At 37.0% G+C, this 23,029-nt stretch overlaps 1 protein-coding gene across 5 annotated transcripts in view; it reads right to left on the bottom strand.

Moving 5' to 3' along the window:
- The window catches only part of LOC131893953 (POTE ankyrin domain family member A-like), a 61,267-nt gene that overhangs the window by 25,290 nt on the left and 12,948 nt on the right, over positions 1-23,029 (bottom strand). For 2 of the 5 annotated variants that reach the window (XM_059244112.1, XM_059244116.1), the window contains exons 7-15: positions 19,374-19,404; positions 16,837-16,909; positions 10,088-10,175; positions 8,206-8,288; positions 6,234-6,291; positions 4,147-4,175; positions 4,003-4,063; positions 900-928; positions 749-809 (exon numbers count right to left, since the gene is read on the bottom strand). In XM_059244112.1, the coding sequence (XP_059100095.1) occupies positions 749-809; positions 900-928; positions 4,003-4,063; positions 4,147-4,175; positions 6,234-6,291; positions 8,206-8,288; positions 10,088-10,175; positions 16,837-16,909; positions 19,374-19,404 (513 nt within the window). The remainder of the gene's footprint in view (positions 1-748; positions 810-899; positions 929-4,002; positions 4,064-4,146; positions 4,176-6,233; positions 6,292-8,205; positions 8,289-10,087; positions 10,176-16,836; positions 16,910-19,373; positions 19,405-23,029) is intronic. The other 3 variants (XM_059244113.1, XM_059244114.1, XM_059244115.1) reach the window with 3 other exon arrangements.

Genomic DNA, 23,029 nt, shown 5'->3' with positions numbered 1-23,029 from the left:
TACATTTCCTATTTCTTGTTACTAAACTACAGTGCAGTACAGATGAAGGTAAGATATACATTATAAGTTCTAGAACAAAACAAAACTTGATTTTCTTTCCTGAAGATGTGGTATACTGCTGGCTGACCAGTGCAGAACAGAATCTCTGAGTTCACACATGTCTTTGCTTTGCCCTTTCTGGTAACTTTGAGTACGACAGGTGTTCATTCTGAGACCCAGGTATCAAGAAATCATAGTCAGACACTGGAGAAATCTTATTAGTCTCAAGATTGACTTCTATAAGTAACTAATAAGCAGAGAGTTTGCACACTGGAAAGGATAAAGCCTTAGATCATGAGTATTAAACATTAAAGCTGAGCTTATTTTGCAAATATTTTATATTTCCAATGTAATATATTTTCCAGCATGTATGCCACTATCAGATGGCATTGCGTATGTCAAATTCTATCTTCACCATCATCAAGATATAATTGGCATCGGGAAGACTGTGTGCTTTTGAAATTTATTAAAATACCTTGATCAGCCGGGTGGTGGTGGCGCACGCCTTTAATCCCAGCACTCGGGAGGCAGAGCCAGGCGGATCTCTGTGAGTTTGAGGCCAGCCTGGGCTACCAAGTGAGTCCCAGGAAAGGCACAAAGCTACACAGAGAAACCCTGTCTCAAAAAAACAAAACAAAACAAAACAAAAACAAAAACAAAACAAAACAAAAAAAACCTTGCTCAGGAGAATGTGACTTATAAAATTTACCTGCTTGCGATTGCTGTGTTTCAGACTTGGGTTTGGAAATTTGATGAGAATAATCCCTCTGCTGAATGGATTTTGAAATGAGATATTTAATCAGTATTTTGGACTTCAATCAAGATGTAATTATTCAATATTAATATTAAAAAGCATTTACCTCTGGGTGTGGACATTTTTCAGCCCAAACTGAAAGAGAAAAATGTAGAGTCAGTCTCATGCACAGTGAGATCACCAAAACTACCTTTATGTAGGCTTCAGATGGCAGTGAGATTTCATTCCCTTCTTTCATAATAAACTCCTATTATTTTACTGCTTAGGACAAAAAGTGACACAAATATACCGAAACTTAGCAAAGCAACTTAAAGATTCAGTGCAAGAGCCATCAAAATTCTAATATAATTTGTCAGAAAAATTGAAAAAAAGAAAAACCAACCACAACAGCATCTAAACACCTTTCAGGTTCATATGGAAATCCAAAAAATAAAAATAAAGAAATAACAAACCAAACAAAAGAATGGAGAGGCTCCACCAGCTCAGATTGGACCAAGAGGTGAGTCCCTGTTCTCCTAGGTGCAGTTACAGGCCAGCAGGCAACACTCCTGCAGGCAGGTCTGATTCCAACCACCCCATCTGATCCTTTATTCACAAGTCCTACTCTGTCCCTCTAAGCCTACCCACCACACCAAGACTGCAGCTGCTCCCTGAGACACACACAGACTCTGCTAGCTCCAATTGAACCAAGAGGTGAGTCACTGTTCTTCCAGCCGGTCACCCAGCCTCTAGGCCTTAGGCCCAGGGGCACAACCCATGCCTCCATTCCCCCACCCATTGCAGCCCCAATTTCAGGCCAGTTGGAAAGTCTCCTGCAGGCAGAACTAACTACCTCCACTCCACATAAGACTCTGTTATCTACAAGTCCCACTTGCTCTCCCAAATCCACCCCTCCCCCAAGACCATAGCTGTTCCCTGAGACACAGTCTTGGCTGGCTCCCACTGGACCAAGAGGTGACTTACTGTACTCCCAGACGGTCACCCTGCTTCAGAGGCACAACCCAAGCCCCCTTACCCCCACCCATTGCAGCCCCAGTTGTAGGCCAGCAGGCAAGACTCCTGTGGTGAGGTAACCCAGGCTCAGAAAGACAAACATGATATGTAATCACTCATCAGTAGATATCAGATGTAAAGAAAAAAATAATCAGACTACAACCTACAGCTCCAAAGAAGCTAGGAAACAAAGAGCCTACCTAAGAGGGACACACGGATTGCCATGGGAAGGAGAAACAGAGGAGATCTCCATGAGTAAAGTGGGGATGGGAGGCAATAAAGGGGATGGGATGGAGGGCATGATGGGATGGCTGAGCTGGGGGAGGGACAGATTGGGAGAGCAATGAAAGAGATATCTTGATAGAGGGAGACATTATGGGGTAAGGGAGAAACCTGGTGCTAAGGAAATTTCCAGGAATCCACAAGGATGACCCGATTAGAAGACTGGCAATAGTGGATAGGGTGCCTGAACTGGCCTACCCTGGTATTCAGATTGGTGAATTCCCTAACTGTCATCATAGAGCCTTCATCCAGTAATTGATGGAAGCAGATGCAGAGATCCACAACCAAGCACCAGGCTGAGCTCTGGGAGTCCAGTAGAAGAGAGGGAAGGGGATTATGTGAGCAAGGGGGGCGGTGTCAAGATTATGTAGGGAAATCTACAGAGACAACTAAACCATGTTTGTAGGAACTCGGGAACTTTAGACCAACAGCTGTGGAACCAGCATGGGACGGGACTAGGCCCTCTGCATATGGGAGACAGTTGTGTAGCTTGGTCTGTTTGGAGGCCCCCCGGTAATGGGATCAGGATCTATACCTGGTGCATGTGCTGGCAATCTGGAGCCCATTACCTATAGTGGAATGCCTTGCTCAGCCTTGCTGCAGTGTGGAGGTGCTTGATCCTGCCTCAACTGAATGTACCAGGATTTGCTGACTCCCCATGGGAGACCTAACACTTTTTTGGAGGAGGGGCTGGGGGTATACTGGAGGGGAGTTGGAAGAGGGATGAGAGGGGCGTCTGTGGTTGGTATGTAAAATAAAATTTTAAATAAAAAAGAACAAAATAATGAAAGACAACACTGAATAGAGATAAAAGGATACTTAATATGAAAAGAGAATGGAGAAACCACTATCTTAGAGTTCATGTTTTGTTACAGAGGTAGACTAATAAAAACAGCATGGTTGTAGCATCACAATAGACATGTTGATCAATGAAATCAAACTGAACACCAAATGGAGGTCCACACTCCAATGGACGCATGATTTTTCATATAGAAACCAGAAAAATGCACTGGGTAAAAAAACATCTTCCACTCATGATAGTGAAATAATCTTGATTGCTGCATGGAGAAAACTGCACAGAGATCTGTATTTACTACCCTAAATAAAAACTTAATTCCAAATGAATCAAGGATCTCTAAATAAGACTAGAGACACTGAATATAACAGAAGAGAAAGTGTGTAATAGGCTTGAACTCATTGGTACAGGAAAAGACTTTTTGAATAGGACACCTGTAGCACAGGCACTAAGACCCACACTTAATAAATGGGACCACATGAAGCTGAAAGTTTCCTATGGCAAGATATCTATGTAAGCTTTGGGACTGTCAATGACTGCTCCACTATATGATAGTGTATGCTGTGTTATTGAAATAGATTGTAGATAAGAATTCTAAATGCATTTCCTATTCCTTGTAATTAAATTACAATGCACTATGAGTGAAGTGAAGCAGTGTACTATGAGTTCTAGAGCAACACAAAAACTGATTTTCTTTTCTGAAGATATTGTACATTGCTATTTGTCCAGTCCAGATCAGAATCTCTGAGCTCAAACAAGTTTCTGCCTTGTCCTTACAGATAGCTATGTGTGTGGGTGTGCATTCTGAGATCCATCAGGAAATTATGGTCACACACTGGAGCAGTCTCATTAGTCTCATGATTGACTTCTACAAGTCACTAATAAACAGAGATTGCACACTGGAAATGAGAAGGCAGTCCAACATGAATATTAAACATTGAAGCTGAGCTGACATTTCTAAATGTTTTATGTTGTCAATGTAATAATTTTGAAGCATGTATGCCACTAGTGAGTTGGCATTGCTTGTGACAAAACCTTCCAACATTATAGTCAAGATATAATTGGCATCAGGAAGACTGTGTGTATTCGAAATGTATTAGAATAAACTGATCAGGAGAAAGTGACTTACAAAATTTACCTGTTTGAGATTGCTGTGTTTCAGGCTTGGATCTGGAGACTAGATGACAAAAATCCCTCAGCTATTTTGAAAAGAGACATTTAATCAATATTTTGGATTTCAACAATATATAATTATTCAATATAAATATTAAAAGGCATTTACCTCTGGATGCGGACATTTTTCAGCCCAAACTGAAAGAAAAAGAAAGTATAGTCAATCTTATGCACAATGAGAATTCCAAACCTACCTTTATGAAGGCTTCAGAGGGCAATGAGTTCTATTCCCTTCTTTCAAAATAAACATCTATTATTTTACTGGTTAGGAAAGCAGCTGACAAGAAATATACTGAAATATATCAAAAGAAATCTATAGATTCAATTTAATTCCCATCAAAATTCAGAGAAATTTAAAAAACAACCACAACAGCATCAAAAAGCCTTTCAGGTTCATATGGAAATACAAAAACATCTTGGATAGATTTAAGAAGATTCTCAATACTAAAATACGCTGGAGAAATCACTATCCCAGATTGCATGTTTTGTTACAGAACTAGAGTAATAAAAACATCATGGTTCTATCATCAAAATAGACATGTTGATCAATGAAATCAAATTAATGTCCAAACACCTATGAATACATGATTTTTCATAAAGAAACTAGAAATACACCCTGAATAAAAAAAATAGCCTCCATACATGGAGATTACCAAACTTCATGGATACATGAAGAAGAATATTACCCTGAACAAAACTCAACTCCAAATGGATCATGAATCTCAAAATAAGACTAGATACCCTGAATATGACAGAAGAAAAAGTTTTTAACAGGCTTGAACTCACTGGTACAGGAAAGACTTCTGAACAGAACACCTGTAACACAGCACTAAGACCCAAATTTAGTAAATGGGACCACAGGAAACTGAAAGCTTCTTTATGGCAAAGGACACCATCATCAGGCTACATAATAGGAAAAGAACTTAATCATTTAAACCTCTAACGTACAGTTAGTATCTAAAATACAGAAAGAAGAAAAATTGGACTCCCAGGAAACAACTAACCCAGTGACAATGGTGTTCAGGAATACAAAGACAATTTTTAAAAGATAAAACACAAACTGCTGACAAACTTTTAAGAAACGATCATCATCTTTCTTTATCAGAAGAATGCAAACCAAAAGTACTTTGAGATTTCATTTTACTCCTGTCCGAAGGGCGAAGTTCAATTAAGCAAATGACAACTCATGCTTGTGAGGATATGACGAAAATGGAACACTTGCTCATTACTGATGAGAACGTAAACTTTTACAGCCATTAAGGAAATGACTCTGGCATTTTTTTCAGGAAGCTGGCTACTAATCCTTCTCTAAACCCACCTATACATCTATCTGGCATATACCCAAAGGACTCTGTATCCTACTACAATAAATACCTGCTCATACATGCTCATTATTGACTATTTACAATAGCCAGATTTAGGAAACAGTTTAGATGTCCTTTAACTGGCAAATATATAATGAAACTGTGGTGAACTTACACAATGGGGTGTTTTGCTTCTATCAAAAAAAGGAAATTAGGAAATTTACATATAAATGTATGAAGCTAGAAAAAAATCATCACGAATGAGGAGACCCAGATCCAAAAGTCAAATACTGTATAATTTCCCTTATATGTGAGTGTTAGCATTTAAGTCTTCAACATGTGTGCTAAAATCCATATAACCACAGAGACTCTGCATCAAGTAAGGGACTGCTTGCAAGGATCATTCAAGTAAAGGGAAATAGAATATATAATTGTAGAGAGACAGTGGGGGGAAGGGCGATGCAAGTGAGAGGTTAGGGTAGGAATATGGGGATGGACAATTTACTAAAGTCCACATGAAAAACCATATGGAAACATACTACTGTAGAAGATTTCTAAATACATATGCATATAAAATAAATCCAAATGGAGTCTCCAAATAAAAGAGGAGATAAAGCCCCAAGTAGACATCTTTTGCTAAACATGAAACCTTCAGTTATACCTAGTTGAGTCAATGGACAAAGGGGCACCTTAGGTATCTCAGGTAGAAGAGAACTCAGAGATCCTTCTGGGACTATCTCAATTTTACACATCGCTCATGCTTATTGACATATGGGGCTTATTACCACTTTTGTTGTCTTTTACTTAAGTGTAAATTTATTCAGTGATTTCTTTTGGTAGCACAACATACCAGCATTTGTCTTACATAAAGTCTCTTCATGATGACTCTTACCTTGAATTATTTCATTTTCTTCTGGACCATTTCCTACGTTGGATGACTGGGCAGCTTTCTGCAGTGGATTAGGGTAAAACACACTCTGTCACACGATATTAGTAATGTAATTCCAAAAGGTCTTATTTTCTATTTCTGAACATACCACGATACTAGACTTTAAGAAAATTGTTCATGAGAATATATGCAGTATCTATCAAAGACCATTTGAATGGAGAATCTTATATACACAGTCAAGTTTAAGTCTTTCATTTCCCAATTACATACAAGAAATATAGAATAGAGGGAAAACAGCCATAGACAGAGTAATGCCTGATGTGCATGTATCAATAAAAGTAATTATTTTATATTATAATGTATAAAACTAATTTGCTCTTCTTAGTAAAGTTGGAGGATGTTAATGACACAAATGTTCACATCTTTAGTAGGGCCACTCCTCTAGGACACGATTAACATTAATCATGAGGTGTTATACAATGACATTATTTGTGCGGTTAGGCTTGATAGGAGATATGTATTATGTTAAAAGCATTCATATTGTATCATGCTGATTGTGTAGGGATCAAGGCAGAATGTGATTAATTTTGGTAAAAGTGAACAAACAAAACTGACATATTTTGTTAACTTCTTATAGAAGGCAAATCTGGATCAAAACAATAAGCAGACAAGTTTTTATTTCCTATGTTACCTTTAGACAATAACATTAGACCATTATGCAGTTTTAATATAGAAATGTTTCTCAGTGAACAGAAATCTTCCCTAAACACCATTTCACATTTTTTGCATGTTTAATAGAATAAACAAATCTTGCTTTCTCATCCCTCAAGAATTTTAAAAGTTATGAGAATAAGTTGTCCACTATTCTATATGTACAGTAATGCCATCCTATTTGACAGTTCTGAGTGGACACTCCCTCATCTTCTAAAACATGTTAGGCTTCATACTTTGATCTCTGACGACAAAATACCATTCTCACTCCTACCCTGTATTAACAACAATCTTACCTAACTGTCTCTCTGTACCATATGTTTTCTTTATGACAAAACACACCTATCTGAACTAAAACAATTGCTTTTTACTTGTTTTGTCTTCTATTACTATAGCATAGGCTTCCCTCTGAAATTCTCAGTTCTTGATTTCTCAACATAGAGTAGATACTGACTATACAGATTTATGTAGGTTTAAAACATTAAAAATGTCTTCACAACGTACTCATACTTCAGTAAGTACCTTACATTGTATTTTGTCTCTGAACAGATTGTGTAAAAGGCAAACTATAGTGTCTTGAATCTATTTGAATTCTCTACATTAACTCAATTCCATATATATATATATATATATATATATATATAATATATATATATTCATTAAGCACATTGGACAATAATGTGGAAATAACTAATTTTTTTCATTGAATTGAGCAAAATAGTTGAATTTTTCCTTCACAATTAAGCCTCTTTTATGGAATCAAAAAGTCCTTCTATTGGCAGATTAGTTGATTATATGTCCATATATCTTCTCAAATGAGGACCTTGAAATAACCCAATGATCGTAAGGAAAAAATTTCTCCTTGACATAACTGAGTATAATCATCACATAACAAATTTAGTTTCTGCAGGAAGAATCAACTTTATGAAATAAATCCAACTCTGAAGTCCATAATTTTTTAGCATCCACTATTTTAAATAGAGAGCCATAAGATTCTCCAGCCATTCAAAGAGCTTAACTTAAAGCACAAGTAATAATCATATAATTATTTACTAAATTACTTATAAAAGACAATGATTAGCTGTGTGACTGGATTCTAAGAATACCCTGTGTTTTATAATAGGTAAAAGACGTTCATTTCAATGTTAAATCATCATTGATGGACTGAATATAGTAGCCTGAAGTGTAGTTTCTTTTGGCCTATGGTAAGATCATCAAACCAAACAGTATTAAGTGAGAAATTTAAATTTAAACAGTTACATACCAATTTTTGATAGTCTTCATTCTTATGACAAACATTTGCATTTTCCAGTTCTAAATCCAGTATTGTTTCTAATTCTAGTTCTTCTGACATATCCACATATTTTATTTAAAAAATAAATATAACAATTAGATACACAATTTTCTATGACAATAGATTGGAATACATTCACAATTAGAATTTAGAAAAAAGTTACTCTTATCAAATATTTCAATTAAATGTACTTTATAGATGAATATTTACATGCTTAGATAAATGCCCAAGTTGTATAAATACCTGTATATCACTTGTGTAGAAACTACCTGTTGCCAGCTTCAAGACATCCAAATACTTGACTAATTCATCTAGTAGTTAACACACCTCTCATAAATGACCAAGCTCTCTAAAATCTACATTTTCAGATGTCATCGATTTTTCAGAACATTTATCATGTGCTCACACCCACAAGCACATTCAAAAATGTACAAATTAAGGAAGTTGGATAAGGATTATGAAATAATTGGTTTTTTTTTTAATTGAAACTGGCAAAATAGCTTTAGTTGTAAGGCCCCATTGCTCAAGACTCCACACTTTAGACACAGAATTTGGAGTAATTTAGCTGGACCTGACATAGAAACCTGCTCTCATACTATGAGAACATGCTATGCAAAGTGCCAAGGGAGATAAGCAATCAGTAATCTCACCAGCAGAAAATGGTACACCACCAAGATGTTGAAAAGCCTGGCAAGATAACGCTCATGGTCAGATAGCAGCACTTTTATTTTTGGGGTAACCAACAGCTGTCCCATTGGTCTGGAGACACACTCAATGAGAAATTCATTCCTGGTACTGGGAAACTAATCAACTATCCATGGATGGAGAAATCATAAACACTAGGAGTCATCAATTACTCCCATTTTCTTATAACAGTATACTTACTGTGTTCTAAATATGGTTTTTATAGTCACGGTTATACCCACAGAAGAATGTAGCTGTCATTTCTCCTCAAAGAATTTACTTTACACAGTACATAAAAGTATTACAGTATATACAATTATTCAAACTCCAAGGAGTGACCATAATATGCCCCAACTCCACTTATAAAGTCCTAAATCTAAGGATCAGGAAAAATAGTAAGAATTAGGTAGATAGATTGTAACATCAAAGTACTCTTGAAGCTACACAGCATCTTCTATGCATGACATAGATATTGCTACCATGAAATTTCAAAAGTATGATATCTGAAAAGACACCCATATAAGGACAACACCCGATGAAATGCTACTGTGGGTGAAGTGAATCTCACAATGCACAACCCCTAGATGAAGATCTGTAGGCAATCAGTGGCTGATAAACAAAGACAAATCAGGTGATTTTCCAGAGATGAGCTCATCCTAGTAGGATAATAGCTTGTGCAATTCCAGTGATCAGTCCTAAACACGTGTACATATAAGCAACACATTAAACAAATACACACAAGCATGCATACACTTACACACACAGAGAGAGACACAAACACACATGCACACACATATGCACACGCGTGCACACACACACACAAACATAGTGTGTCTTTACTAATAGTATAGAAGAGAAGTTACACATAGAGTTACTAAGGACCTGAGCACAGGAAAGGTTGTAGGAATAGCCAGAAACCTGAAAATGATGTAAATATAGTACACAAGCATGAAATTATCAAAAGCTAAATAAAATAAAAGGCAACTCTTTTACTGACATTCTTATTTCAACCTTTGGATGAAAGTTGTTCTTGTCTACCATTACATTTTTACTTTTGTTTGATTTAATATGTATTACGTGGGTTATTTTATTTGGCTAAGGTATTTGTTGCCATGTTTTAAGCAAACCTCTCTGCCAAGTGATCTTCCAAGTTAAGCATGTGCATTACCTTCTTGTTCTTCTACATTTTCATATTGTTTGGAAGCTATCGGTAAGTCATCCGCACCACTTTTCAGACTATTCTCAGGAATATCTTGCTAAAATAATGAAAATAATAATGAGAATATAGTTGAATTTCCTATTTTGAATTCAACGAAACTTAAAAATAGGATAGAATATTTTCATAGATAACCTTTTGCATGCTCTTGAGAGCAACCTGTCTTTTTACCCCATACAGTCACATATTCTAAAATCAAGCCTTGAAGCAGAAATAGAAAAAGATCATCTGCAGAATTCAATAAGGAACTAAACTCATAATATGAAACTTACATTCCTCACCAAAAATTAAACAGGTAAAGAATAGATTTAAGTAATAACTCTTAATGTGCTTGCCATACCAAAGTATTTGATTTAAAAATCAATTCCTTGAGAAAATCAATTTAATATTATAATAAGGCCCTTTGATTAGTATGAAAATACAAACTATGCCAGGTGGAGAAGAATTGAAATATTTTAGAATCAGTTTTGTTTATGAAAAGAAGGATGTACAAAAAATAGTTTTGTTAAAATCTTAGATATAGAGAAAATAGTTTCATAAAATTAAAAAGCAATTAGTGATTCTTCTTTGTTTATATAATGCATGTAATTATTCAATGAAATCTTAAACTCTTTCACAGTAAAAAATGGGTATCATTAGAGCATAACAAGCATTAACATGAAGGGAAGCATCAGAACATTCATTCGATGTCTGGAATGTTCCTGGTGCTTATTTATACTTGAAATAGTAGAGATGTCTTTATGTAATTACACATTCAGCATTTTTAGTCATGTAGTTGTGAGATAGGTAAGAAAATTTAAAGTTCACATAGATTCACTATTCTCTAAATGGCATAACACTAATAGTTATCACTTCATATTTAAGTCATATGAACTGGTGGTTTTAATTCAGAAAGATTCCGTGATGAAACATCAATGTCATTATGCCAGTTGAGGATTTGTAAGTCTTCAAATACTGTTGAAATATATATCAGTCTGGTCCCAACATTCATAAAACACATGAAGAAAGGAATAAACAGCCTAACTGACTGTATGCTGAAATCCACATTTGAAGAATTTATGTATAGCTTATCACAATAAGACTTGAAGGACTGGGTGTGTGGTTGAGTGGTAACGAATTTGCCTTGCATTCATTAATTTCATAGTTGATGTAATAAATGAAAAAACAAAAAGGAAAACTACAAAACTCTAATCACAAGTAATCTAGGACACCCAGAAACAGGAAGCCTAACCTCAGAGTGATTCTGGAGATTTAAATGAGCAATGAAACCACTGTGTAGACATCCTTTAAAATTTGAAGTGTTACATATGATGCAAAGAATTTCAGGTTACTTTTAAAGATTTTGAGCGCAAAAATAAGATGAAATTGAACTTTTGCCCTTAGCATTGGTTATCAAAGACCTTATTCTAGAACTTGCTATAATTAGGGGTGAAACAAGTATACCTCAATTATATGAAGAGTTTTTTCTTCCGTTTTTGATTTAAAAATTTGCATGTACAATATATTTTGAACATATTTTCCCAACCAAAATACTCCCAGATTATTCCCCATCCACCTACCCCCCAAATTTATAATCTTTCTCTCTTAAATCTACCCCCAAATTGAAAATACAAACTTACCACCAATAAGACAAAAATGCCACAAGAGAACAATCAGCCCCCAACAATACCACAAACACAAAATTGAACACTGCTTCCTTTGTGTTGATCAACTTCCCCTGGTCATAGTGTCTGCTCTGGAGTGCCTTTGATATACCCAGTGATGCTTCAAGTAGAACACTGATTTTTTTTCCTTTTGCCAACAGCTATCAATTACAAACTGCATCCTGGTTATAGATGGCAGCCTGTGTCTTCTTCCGCCTCTTAGTGCTGGCACCCTGTCTTGTTGGAACCTGTGCAAATCATCTGTGTATGGACATAGTCTCTGAGTTCATATGTGCATTGCTCTTGGTCCTGTTGTGTCTGGAAGACAAAGTTTCTTTGACCTTATCCATAAGCACTGGCTGTTATAATCATTCTGCTTCCTTTTCTACATAAACACTGAGCCTTGATGGAGGAGGTTTGATGAAGACATCCAATTTATGACTAGGTGGTCCAAAGTCTCTCACTCTGCATTTTGACCAGTTGTTGATCTCTGTGCTGATTTCCAACTACTGCAAGAGAAAACTTCTATAAGGAGGACTGGGAAAGGTATAATGACATGTCTCTAGGACTCATTTTCTTGCTGTATTCATTCAGAAGAAGAGTAGCTTTGGGTTTGTCCGTAGGTCCGTACCCTACATTGTCAGGTTATTGGCCCCTTTGGCAGTGTCAAGTTTGTATTCCGTCTTAAGCAGTCTTTAAGTCCAATGAAAAAGTCATTTGTTATTCCCATAACATTTATGCTACTATGGGACCAGCATATGTTTCAGACACGTCACTATTGTAGGTCACAGGGTTGTAGTTGGTGATACTGATGATTACCTTTCTCCTCTGTGAGCAGGAGGTGTATCTTCTAGCACCATGAACATTAGTTAGAAGTTGTAATGATTCTATTTGGGCACAAATCCATTTACTCTATGTTTGGTTATTTAATATGTGGTTTTTTCACCAATAGGGTCTTCCTATTTGGTTGTGGAGTGAGACCAATGGCCTTCACCATAGCCTGTTATGTTTGGATAATTCTACGTGCCCGTAGAATCATCAACAAATGGTTCAGGTCAAACTGGATGGCCACATGCAGAAGAACTAAGTAGAACCATATCTATCACCCTGCATACATCTCAACTACGAATGGATCAAAGACTTCAACATAAGACCATAAACTCTGATTAAGATAGAAGAAAATGTCTGGAAAAGGCTTGAATTCATTGTTACAGTCAATGACTGACTTTCTGAACCAGATACCAATAACACAGGCATTAGGACCAAAACTAGCAAGTGTAACTTCATGAAGATGAAAAGCTTCTCCTTAGAAAAGAACAGCATCATGTAAAAAATTATGGCATGGAAAATGAATAAGCCATTGCCAATTATACATCTGATAGGGGATTAGCAGCTAAACCACAAAGAACTAATAAACTGAATATCAAGAAAACAAATAACATGTTCTAAAAAATGGGGTACAGAACAAAGCAGAGATACACAAATGCCTGAGAAACACTTCAGTAAATGTTCAACATCCTTAGTCATCAATGTAAATGTAAATAAATCAATGCCCCTCTGAGATTTCATTTTACCTGAGTCAAAATGGTCAAGATCAAGAAAACAAATGACAGCTCAGCTGGGGAGTATGCAAGGAAAGGGAAACACTTGTTCCTTCCTGAAGGAAGTGCAAACTTACACTAGGATATGAAGAGGCTTCAAACATTCTTTTTGTACCTCATTATATACCCATTGGCAGCCTGAGACAGAACTCAGTAGGAACATTCTTGAACTCTTGGAAAGTTCAACCTGCCTCTGTCATCTGAATTTTAGGATAAAGATTGTGCCATGATGACTGGATCCAATATTTTATGAGAATGAATAATGCAAAGCTACTCTTATACTTATTTTGAGAGAAAGATTTTGTATTTCTACATTTTAATCACTTTAAATAATACTTTTTTCTAGATAAAGTACCAAAATGCTGTGGGATGGTCTTTCTGTATGCTGTGAATATATGTTGCTCCCATGGGTTAATAAATAATGCTGCGTCGGGCTATGGCAGGGCAGGATGGAACCAGGCAAGAAAACCAAGAGAGATAGAGGAAGAAGAAGAAGGGTGGAGTCAGGGAAGATGCTGCAAGCTGTCAGGGGGAGCAAGATGTAATAAAATACAGGTAAAGCCACGAGGCACATAGACTAATAGAAATGGGTTAATTTAAGATATAATAGCTAGCTAGCAATAAGCCTGAGCCATATATCAAACAGTTTATAATTAATATAAACCTCTGTGTTTTTATTAGGGACCAAGTGGCTGTAGGACACAGGAAAACTTCCATCTACACCAGACTTGAAAAATTGTTTTTAAATGTTAGTGTCCTGAGTAAGAGGGTTTTTTTTTTTGATATTTTTCTATTCATGTTACATAATAACCACAGATTCCCCTGTCCTCCCTCCTTGCACTCCCAGCCTTCCTCCCCAACCCACCCCCCATTCCCATCTCCTCCAAGGCAAGGTCTCCCATGGGGACTCAGCAGAGCCTGGTACATTTGGTTGAGGCAGGCCCAAGCCCTCCCTCATGCATCAAGGCTGCTCAGGGTGTCCCACCACAAGAACTGGGCTCCAAAAAACACACTCACACACCAGGGACAGATCTCAATTCCACTGCCTGGGGGTCCGCTAAGCAGTTCAAGGCAAACAACTGTCTCACCTATCCAGAGGGCCTAGTCCAGTCCCATGGGGGCTTGACAGCTATTGGTGCACACTTCATGAATTTCCACTAGTTTGGCTGGCTCTCTCTGTACATTTTCCCATCGTGATCTCAATGTCCCTTGCTCATAGAATCCCTTCTCTCTCTTATCAGTTGAACTACTGGAGCTTGGTCTGGTGCTTGGCCATGGATCTCTGCATCTGCTTCCATCAGTTACTGGATGAAGGCTCTATGATGACAGTTACGGTATTCACTAATCTGATTACCAGAGTAGGCCAGATCAGGCACACTCTCAACTATTGCTAGTAGTCTAAGGTGGGGTCATCCTTGTGGATTCCTGGGAACTTCCCTAGCACTCTGTTTCTCCCTGTTCCCATGATGTCTTCATTTATCATGGTATCTCTTTCCTTGCTATCCCACTCTGTCCCTGCTCCAGCTCAAACCTCCCGTCGCCTTATGTTCTCATCCCCCATTCCTTGCCCTCCATTACTCCCCCTCACCCTCAGTTTGCTCATGTTGATCTCATCTATTTCTCCTTCACTGTTTGATCTATGAGTCCCTCTTAGGGTCTTCCTTGTTAGCCAGCTTCTCTGGAGTTGTGGGTTGTAGTCTGGTTATTCTTTGCTTTACATCTAGTATCCGTTTATGAGTGAGTACATACCATATTTTTCCTCTTGAGTCTGGGTTTTCATCCATTTGCCTGAAAATTTCATAATATCATTGTTTTTTACTGCTGACTAGTACTCCATTGTGTGTATGTACCACATTTTCTTTATCCATTCTTCATCTGAGGGGCATTTAGAATGTTTCCAGTTTCTGGCTATTATGAATAATGATGCTATGAACATAGTTGAGCTTGTGTCCTTATGGTATGATTGAGCATTCCTTGGGTATATGCCCAGAGAGTGGTATAGCTGGGTATTGAAGAAGACTGACTCCCAATTTTCTGAGAAACCACCATACTGATTTCCAAAGTGGCTGTATCAGTTTGCACTCCCACCAACAGTGGAGGAGTGTTCCCCTTCCTCCACATTTTCTCCAACAAAGCTGTCTTCAGTGTTTTGTTTTGTTTTTTTTTTGTTTGTTTGTTTTTTGTTTTTTTGTTTTTTTGAGACAAGGTTTCTCTGTGTAGCTTTGTGCCTTTCCTGGGACTCACTTGGTAGTCCAGGCTGGCCTCAAACTCACAGAGATCTGCCTGCCTCTGCCTCCTGAGTGCTGGGATTAAAGGCTGGGATTAAAGGCGTGCGCCACCACCGCCCAGCATCTTCAGTGTTTTTGATCATAGCCATTCTGACTGGTATAAGATGGTATCTCAGAGTCATTTTGATTTGCATTTTCCTGATGGCTAAGGAAGTTGAGCAATTCCTTAAATGTCTTTTGGCCATTTGAGATTCTTCTGTTGAGAATTCTCTGTTTAGCCCTGTAGCCCATTTAATTGGATTGTTTGGAATTTTGATGTCCAGTTTATTGAATTCTTTTATATATTTTGGAGATCAGCCCTCTGTCAGATGTCAGGTGGGTTGGTAAAGATCTTTTCCCATTCTGTAGTCTGTTGTTTTGTCCTACTGACTGTGTCCTTTGCCCTACAAAAGCTTCTCATTTTCAGGAAGTCCCATTTATTAATCGTTTCTCTCAGTGTCTGTGCTACTGGTGTTATATTTAGGAAGCGGTCTCCTGTGCCAATGCATTCTAGGCTACTTCCTACTTTCTCTTCACATGTTCAGTGTAACTGGATTTATGTTGAGGTCTTGGAACCACTTGGATTTGAGTTCAGTGCATGGCGACAGATAGGGATCTATATGCAGTCTTCTGCATGTTGACATCCAGTTAACATGTAGTTGACATCCAGTTAACAGTTTTTAAAAGTTAGTATCATGAGTGAAAGATTTTTTAAAAGGTACTTTAAAAACTAATGCTAATTTCTGTGCCCTTCAATACATGGGTTGGATATGTAAGCTATTGATAAGATACCTTAAGTAACATAATGAATAGGTTAGTCTACATATTTAGAGAAGCCTGAAAATTATGTAAGTCATGCTATCAGAAATAAAAATAAAACTACTAATGTTTATTTGTCCAAATATTCCCAAATTTCAAAATCCCTCCACTGTGGTAAAACTATACAAACTAATTTTTCTGTGATTACTTATTTCTTACCACACTTTTGGCTTTCAGAACCATAAAATAATTATTATGTTTTGGTACTTTTCACCGTCAATATAGTAATATTGTCATAATTTTATAAAAAAAATTCTAGCCAATTTTTCATCGAAAGTGATGACATTTTGACAACTGCTATATTATACCATTTCAAACTCCACAATGAAGAAATTCAGCACAAGAATTTACCTCAAGAAGGCATTGATTACCTGAGTTTTCAAATTAGCTGTGTCCTCCATTCCTGTACACACGGAAATCAGTGACTCAGATTCAAAGTGATGTCTTTGAAGCAAAACACACAACAACAAATAAGTGAGTAGTGGACAAAAGCATTTGTCTTGAATGTTTAGTTATTTGAATATCAGATGGTGTTTCTGTTGTTATAAGACATCTGTTTTATAAAATTTGTTCAGCTGTTAATTTCTGTCTCCACTTCTCCTAATCTCTGCATTTGTCAAGAAAGAGTTCCACATAGTTCCACATCAAATAGTGTCAGTCAATATATTTGTGGAACCTGAAAATCATTTGTTTTGAAAACTGTCCTGATGATTGCACGCAAATTACAATTAATTGCTCACATACCCTTTAATCATTAATTTAAATAAAGGTAATAGCCCCAAATAAAGCAAAACAATAGTGTCCTCATTCTACTCTATTAATAAAGCACAAAACTATATAACTACTAAATGGCAACCTTCATTCTTGAGCATGGAAAATACCCATTGAAAGGAAACCATCACATCCATTCATTGTAAAACAGCTAATAAAGTCATGAAAAAGACGTGAAATCCTTGAACATTAAAGTTATAAGTGAACAAACAAATGTGCACATTGAGGTTTGAAATCCTCTTATCATGGGTGTTCAAACATTAAAATGTAATAATTCAGTTATTACACTGGTGGAGGCTGATTCAAAAACTACCAAGCACTTAAAAACCTTCATATGTGCTCGGTTGATGGCAGAGACTTCTGGAAAAGCAGATCCCTGGGACTTTTGCCTCTGTTTCCCTCTATGTTCTCTAGATGTCTTCCTTATATAGGACACCACTCCTCGTTCCCTCTTTTGCAGTCTTCAGTGATGCTCTCTGGCCTTTCAATATTCATCCCAGGAAGGTGCAGATGCCTGAAAGTACAGGCTCAAAGAATCTGAAAGACAGCTAGTTCCCTGGTTCAGGCAAATAAGCTAAATGGAGGGTCAGCAACACACATCCCAAGCCTAGATATGTTACAAAATTCTATGATTATTTTCTGCAATTCCAATCTGAAAAGGACAGGAATTTGGCAAAGGTAACAGGAAAGGAAGCAGTGGCAGAGGATCACAGATATTTTTCATTTCAGCCCTTGGTTCTGAACATTCTCTAGCCCACCCTCTGTGATACCACATTCCTGTTTTCTATAAAGACTTCAGGTTGCTCAAGTAAGTTTCAACAGAAGAATCTATTTGTCATTTCTATCAATTAAGCACAAAAGGTAGTATAGTTTCCAAATTACATTCAACCCTATCCATTCCCAGATGATTTTCACCATCTTGTGTCTATGTAAATAACTTTATTGTCTTTAAAAAACTAATTATGAGGCCAAACTCTTAGTCCTATTGGCCTCCATGATTTTCCTTTCGAAATTGCCCTTCCCCTGTTAAAGTCATTCAAATCATCCACCATTAGGCTACTTTTAATGCTATTCTTGGAACACTTGACTCATTCCCATATTTTCCTACAGAAATTCTCAATCAAATACTGGTCAGTAAGGACTGGTCTTTTAGTGAAGGAATGCATGGGAATCTAAATTGGGCCATTTGTATTTCCACCTCCATAGAATACTGTGTTTTAATTTTGGCTTCTCCCTCAGAGCAACTGTTTATGTATAATGTTGGATCTAGCATTCTGTGCTCAGGATATTTTTATTAGTTTTCAAAATTCCTTAAAAACTGCAAATTTTTCAGATATGAGATTTTCTAATAAAACAAGAAGCAGTACCTGGCAGTCAAAAATTCTAAACTATAGGTCAAGAAATACGAGGAAAAATAAATGTACAGTAAAAAATTTCAAAATGCCTAGTGTCATGGGGAAACAAAGACTTGATAAAACAAGAAAAAAAAAAACCTTCCTGTACCCAGGCAGTCCAGTAGTTTGAAGAGAAAACAAAACTGAGTATAAGTTCATAATGTCCCTTATATAGATGCTCAATTGTATCAACATAACATGGTATATGTGCACATGGACTACCATTCCAATAATGTAATTCCAAGCCTTCTGTCATCTTGCTCATTTCAAACCTATGGCACTACAGACACAATTAAGAGAGGTTCCCCCTCCAATCTTGATAGCAATGTAGTGTCTAAGAACAACTTTCAAAAAGAAAAACTATGGAGTTATAGACAGGTTTCTCAGGAAAACTCTAATCCAGAGTTGACACATAAGGAAAACTGGTTTTCTACATGAGATCATCTCAATGTAGTCACAGGAACAAGAGAATGCACAGGCTGACAGTTCAGTCAAGAGCTGGCAACTTGTTACCTATGGGATCATAGAATTAATCAAACTCTCTGGATGACGTTTACTAATGTAGTAAGACACTTAGTCACAAGGATATAAAAGCTTTAAAATGTATGATTATATTAATGCATCATGGACACTAAGTAAATCAGATGGAATCAGTGAAGAACACAATATTCAATAAACATTAGTTCTTTTTTCTGCTTCTAATTATAAGTTAACATTCATATTCAAAGACCTTAAAATCTTACCCTGATGAAAAGTCATCTTCAGGCTGATTTCCTATAATTGAATGAAAAGTAGACATATTTCAGTCGATTATATTAGTCTATAAAATATCATAGGGTAAATCTTCTAGAGTAAAAAATCTTCTAGGGTAAATAATAACTATGGTACTGGAATATAACAAATGCATCAGGAAATCTTCACCTCGTTTGGATTTATTGAATAAAAGAATGAAAGAAATTATCAGCATTTGATACCTCAAAGTAGGTGACCATGTATACTGACAACAATTCCAACTAGTGGCAAATAGTGTCATTGCCAGAATCAGTGCCTATCATAAATAAATAGCAAAGAGAGTAGTTTTCTGGAAGAACGGTACCAGGATCAATTTGAAGACAGCATAAATATTTTTTTGTTATAACACAACAAATATTCCCCAGATACACAGCTGCAATCCTTCAGGTAGGGATGAAACAACCTATCAGAGAGAACCTGAGGCAATGATCATTGTACTTATCAATCTCCCCTAAAATTATGGAAACCTATCTGGACAAGGTTTCTCATAAAGACTTGCAAGGTATCAGAAAAGAGAGGTAAGGTGAAATCAATGCTGCCTACCCTCCCGATCTCCTCTGTGGTTAGGTTCTAATGAGCTCTTTTAGATATGGTGTAGTTCTCATACTTACCTATGATGCAATAAGGTAGAAACTCAATTGCTCTTGTCACCTTTGGACATAACTACTGGTAAGATCCCCTCCTTAAGAATATATCTATTCTGCACATGGCTAAAATACAGAAGATTAAAAGTATGTACTAGGAAGGCTAGGTCAGAGAAAGTTGCTTTGGAGGTTTGTTTATTATAAAACTATCAATCCATATGTAGGTATCTACATATATATCACTTAATAACTCACTTAAGGTCTTTCTACTGGGATAGAAACCTAGTTCCCTATGGTGGTATTTTATTTGTGCTGAAATGCGATTTTATTTGTATGTTAATAAAGATGCCTGGAGATCAGAAGTAAAACCGAGCCATTAAGCAGAAGTCAGGTGGTGGTGGCACATACCCTTAATCCAATCCCATGGCAGGCAGAGTCTCTGTGTGGTCAAGGACACAGCCAAGGAGTGGTGACCTGAACCTTTAATCCCAGTACCAACCATAGAGACCTGGAGGTCTGTATAGACAGGCAGTGACAGGAAAGTCATGTGGTTGGGTTTAGAGCCAATGAGAAGGCAGAACAGAAAGGCAATAAAAAGACAAGTCACACAGGAAGAAGGTCTCTCTCTCTAGAGAAGAGACAGCAGCCAGGTATTAAGATAAGGCTGTCTTGGCTCTTCACTAGTGCTCTGATCTCTTGGACTTTTAACTCTGTATTTGGCTCTGTGTTTCTTATTTACTAAGACCATTTAGAATTTTGTCTACAGTTCTCCTTTTATATAAAATAAGAAAGACCACACATGGTGAGATCCTATTGACATTACCCTTGAGAAAGTATCTTCCCATGGAAAATGAAGACTAGAAATGTGCCCAAGTGGCAGAGCACCTGTCTTGCAAAAATAGGGTAAAAGTTAAAATGGGGTTGTGGATGGATAGTCAAGTATTCTCTGGTGTATGAGTGGCTTCATATTTACTGATAAACACTATAGATATTAACCACACACAATAAAAACAGAATTTAAATCTGGAATTAGTAGACTAGTTTCTTCTTTTTTTCCCCAAAGAAGAGGTTCATGATTTGCTTCATGTGTAGTATTCACATTCTAAAGGTTACTGCATATGAGAAAAAAATCATGTGAAAGACTTGACTACAGTTTGGAAAAGTATGACCTCTGGAGATTGCCTTTTGGCAGTCAAGGGTCAGTTTGGCAACACAAAGCAGGAAGACAAAAATAAACAAAAATAAAAATAAAAATAGGGTCATTGGAGTAGCAAATACATAGAGTACCTCCTTCTTAAAGTATGAAACCTTGAGTTCAACACCTCACAGATAAGAATATTAATTTCTAATTATACATTTAGGAACCAGACCGTTGCCATACAGTAGAGCCAGAAGTAATAACCATGTATATAAACATTTCAGTAACACTATATGATGTATTTGTTTAAATGAAAGAATTTGAATACAAAATTACCATTATTTTAGGTTTTGTGCCACCTTTATTGAATAAGTCTCTTTTTTTCTGTCACCCCCCAAAAAACTGCCCTCAGTAAACTCACACCTGCTCCAGATCCAAGCTGACAACCCTCTTTGTTTGTGAGCCACCATTGTTGGGCAATTCTCTTTTTCCATTTCCCATCCTATTATCCCCTACTACTATCTCCAAACCCACATGCCTTGCTTGAGAAATGCAGCAGGCATGGCCACCATGTTTCCTAGCTACCTTTGCTAGCTAGGTGGCTATTTCATTTTCTCTGGAAGCCAACAATCCTATTCCAGACCCAAAGCTGTGAACCCTCTGTTGCAGGAATCCTAAATGTTATTTTAATTAAAAAAATGGAGCCAGATATTGGGGAAAATGCTGAAAGATCAGAGAAACAAAGAAACAAGTCATAGCCAAGTCTAACCTCGCCAACTCCAGGAATCCTCTGACTGAATGCCTCTGAGTCCTCAGCTGAAAGCTCTCCAGCTGAAAAGCCTCTAGACAAAAGGTGTTCCAGCCAAAAAGCCTTTAGTTCCTGTCTCCTCACGCCTTATATACCTTTCTCCACCCAGCCATCACTTCCTTCCTAGTGTTGGGATTAAAGGCATGTGACTTCCCAGTAATGGGATTAAGGGTTGGTGCCACCACTGCTTGGCTCTGTTTCTCTCCTAGACTGATTAAATCTCATGTAGTCCAAGGTGGATATAACTCACAGAGATCCAGATGGATCTCTGCCTCCCGAGTGCTAGGATTAAAGACGTGTGGCACCACTGCCTGACCTCTATATTTAATCTAGTGGCTTGTTCTGTCCTCTTATCTTCAAGCAAATTTTATTAGAGTACACAATATATCACAACCTTTTCTGGGTAAGTCACTTCTTCCCTGTTCTGCCCCCACATTTTTTGTTTGTGGCTGTCACCATACACAGAAGACTAGGTCCAGATCAATGGCTGCAATAGATATAATACTGAAAATTTCAGCATCCCAATTAGAAAGTTCAGAGAAAAACCTTACCAATATAACAAATCAAACAAAAGATAGAATATGAGAATCTAAAGAAAAAGTAGAAAATCTATAATTAATTAGCAAATAATATAAAAAAAAAAAAGAAAAAAAGCCATGCTAGAAGACCAGGCAAGAAATTTGAGATACTATCAAAGGCTCAAATCTTTGAATTCTATTGGCATACATGAGGAAACAGTATTCTCAATCAATAGCATAGACAAGATTAATAGAAAGATCACAGAGGAATTCTTCATCCAAGTAAGGAAATATATACACACACTGATACAAGAATCAAACAAAACCCAACCAGACAAGATCAGAAAAAGAAAACTCCAAAGCATATGATAGTAACACCACCAAATATACAAGACTAGGAAAAATATTGAAAGCTTAAGAAAAGAAAGTATACAAGTCATTTAGAAATGAACATGCCCAGGGCAACAGCTGAATTATTAAATAAAACTCTGAAAAGCAGAAGAGCCTGAAGCAGTGAACTTCAAATACTACAAGGCCATGCATATCAACCAGGACTCAT

Source organism: Peromyscus eremicus, chromosome 16_21, assembly GCF_949786415.1.
Source record: "Peromyscus eremicus chromosome 16_21, PerEre_H2_v1, whole genome shotgun sequence".
NCBI classification, from domain to species: domain Eukaryota; kingdom Metazoa; phylum Chordata; class Mammalia; order Rodentia; family Cricetidae; genus Peromyscus; species Peromyscus eremicus.
Note: the sequence above shows the minus strand (reverse complement) of the source record. Positions and strands in the feature narration are given on the sequence as shown.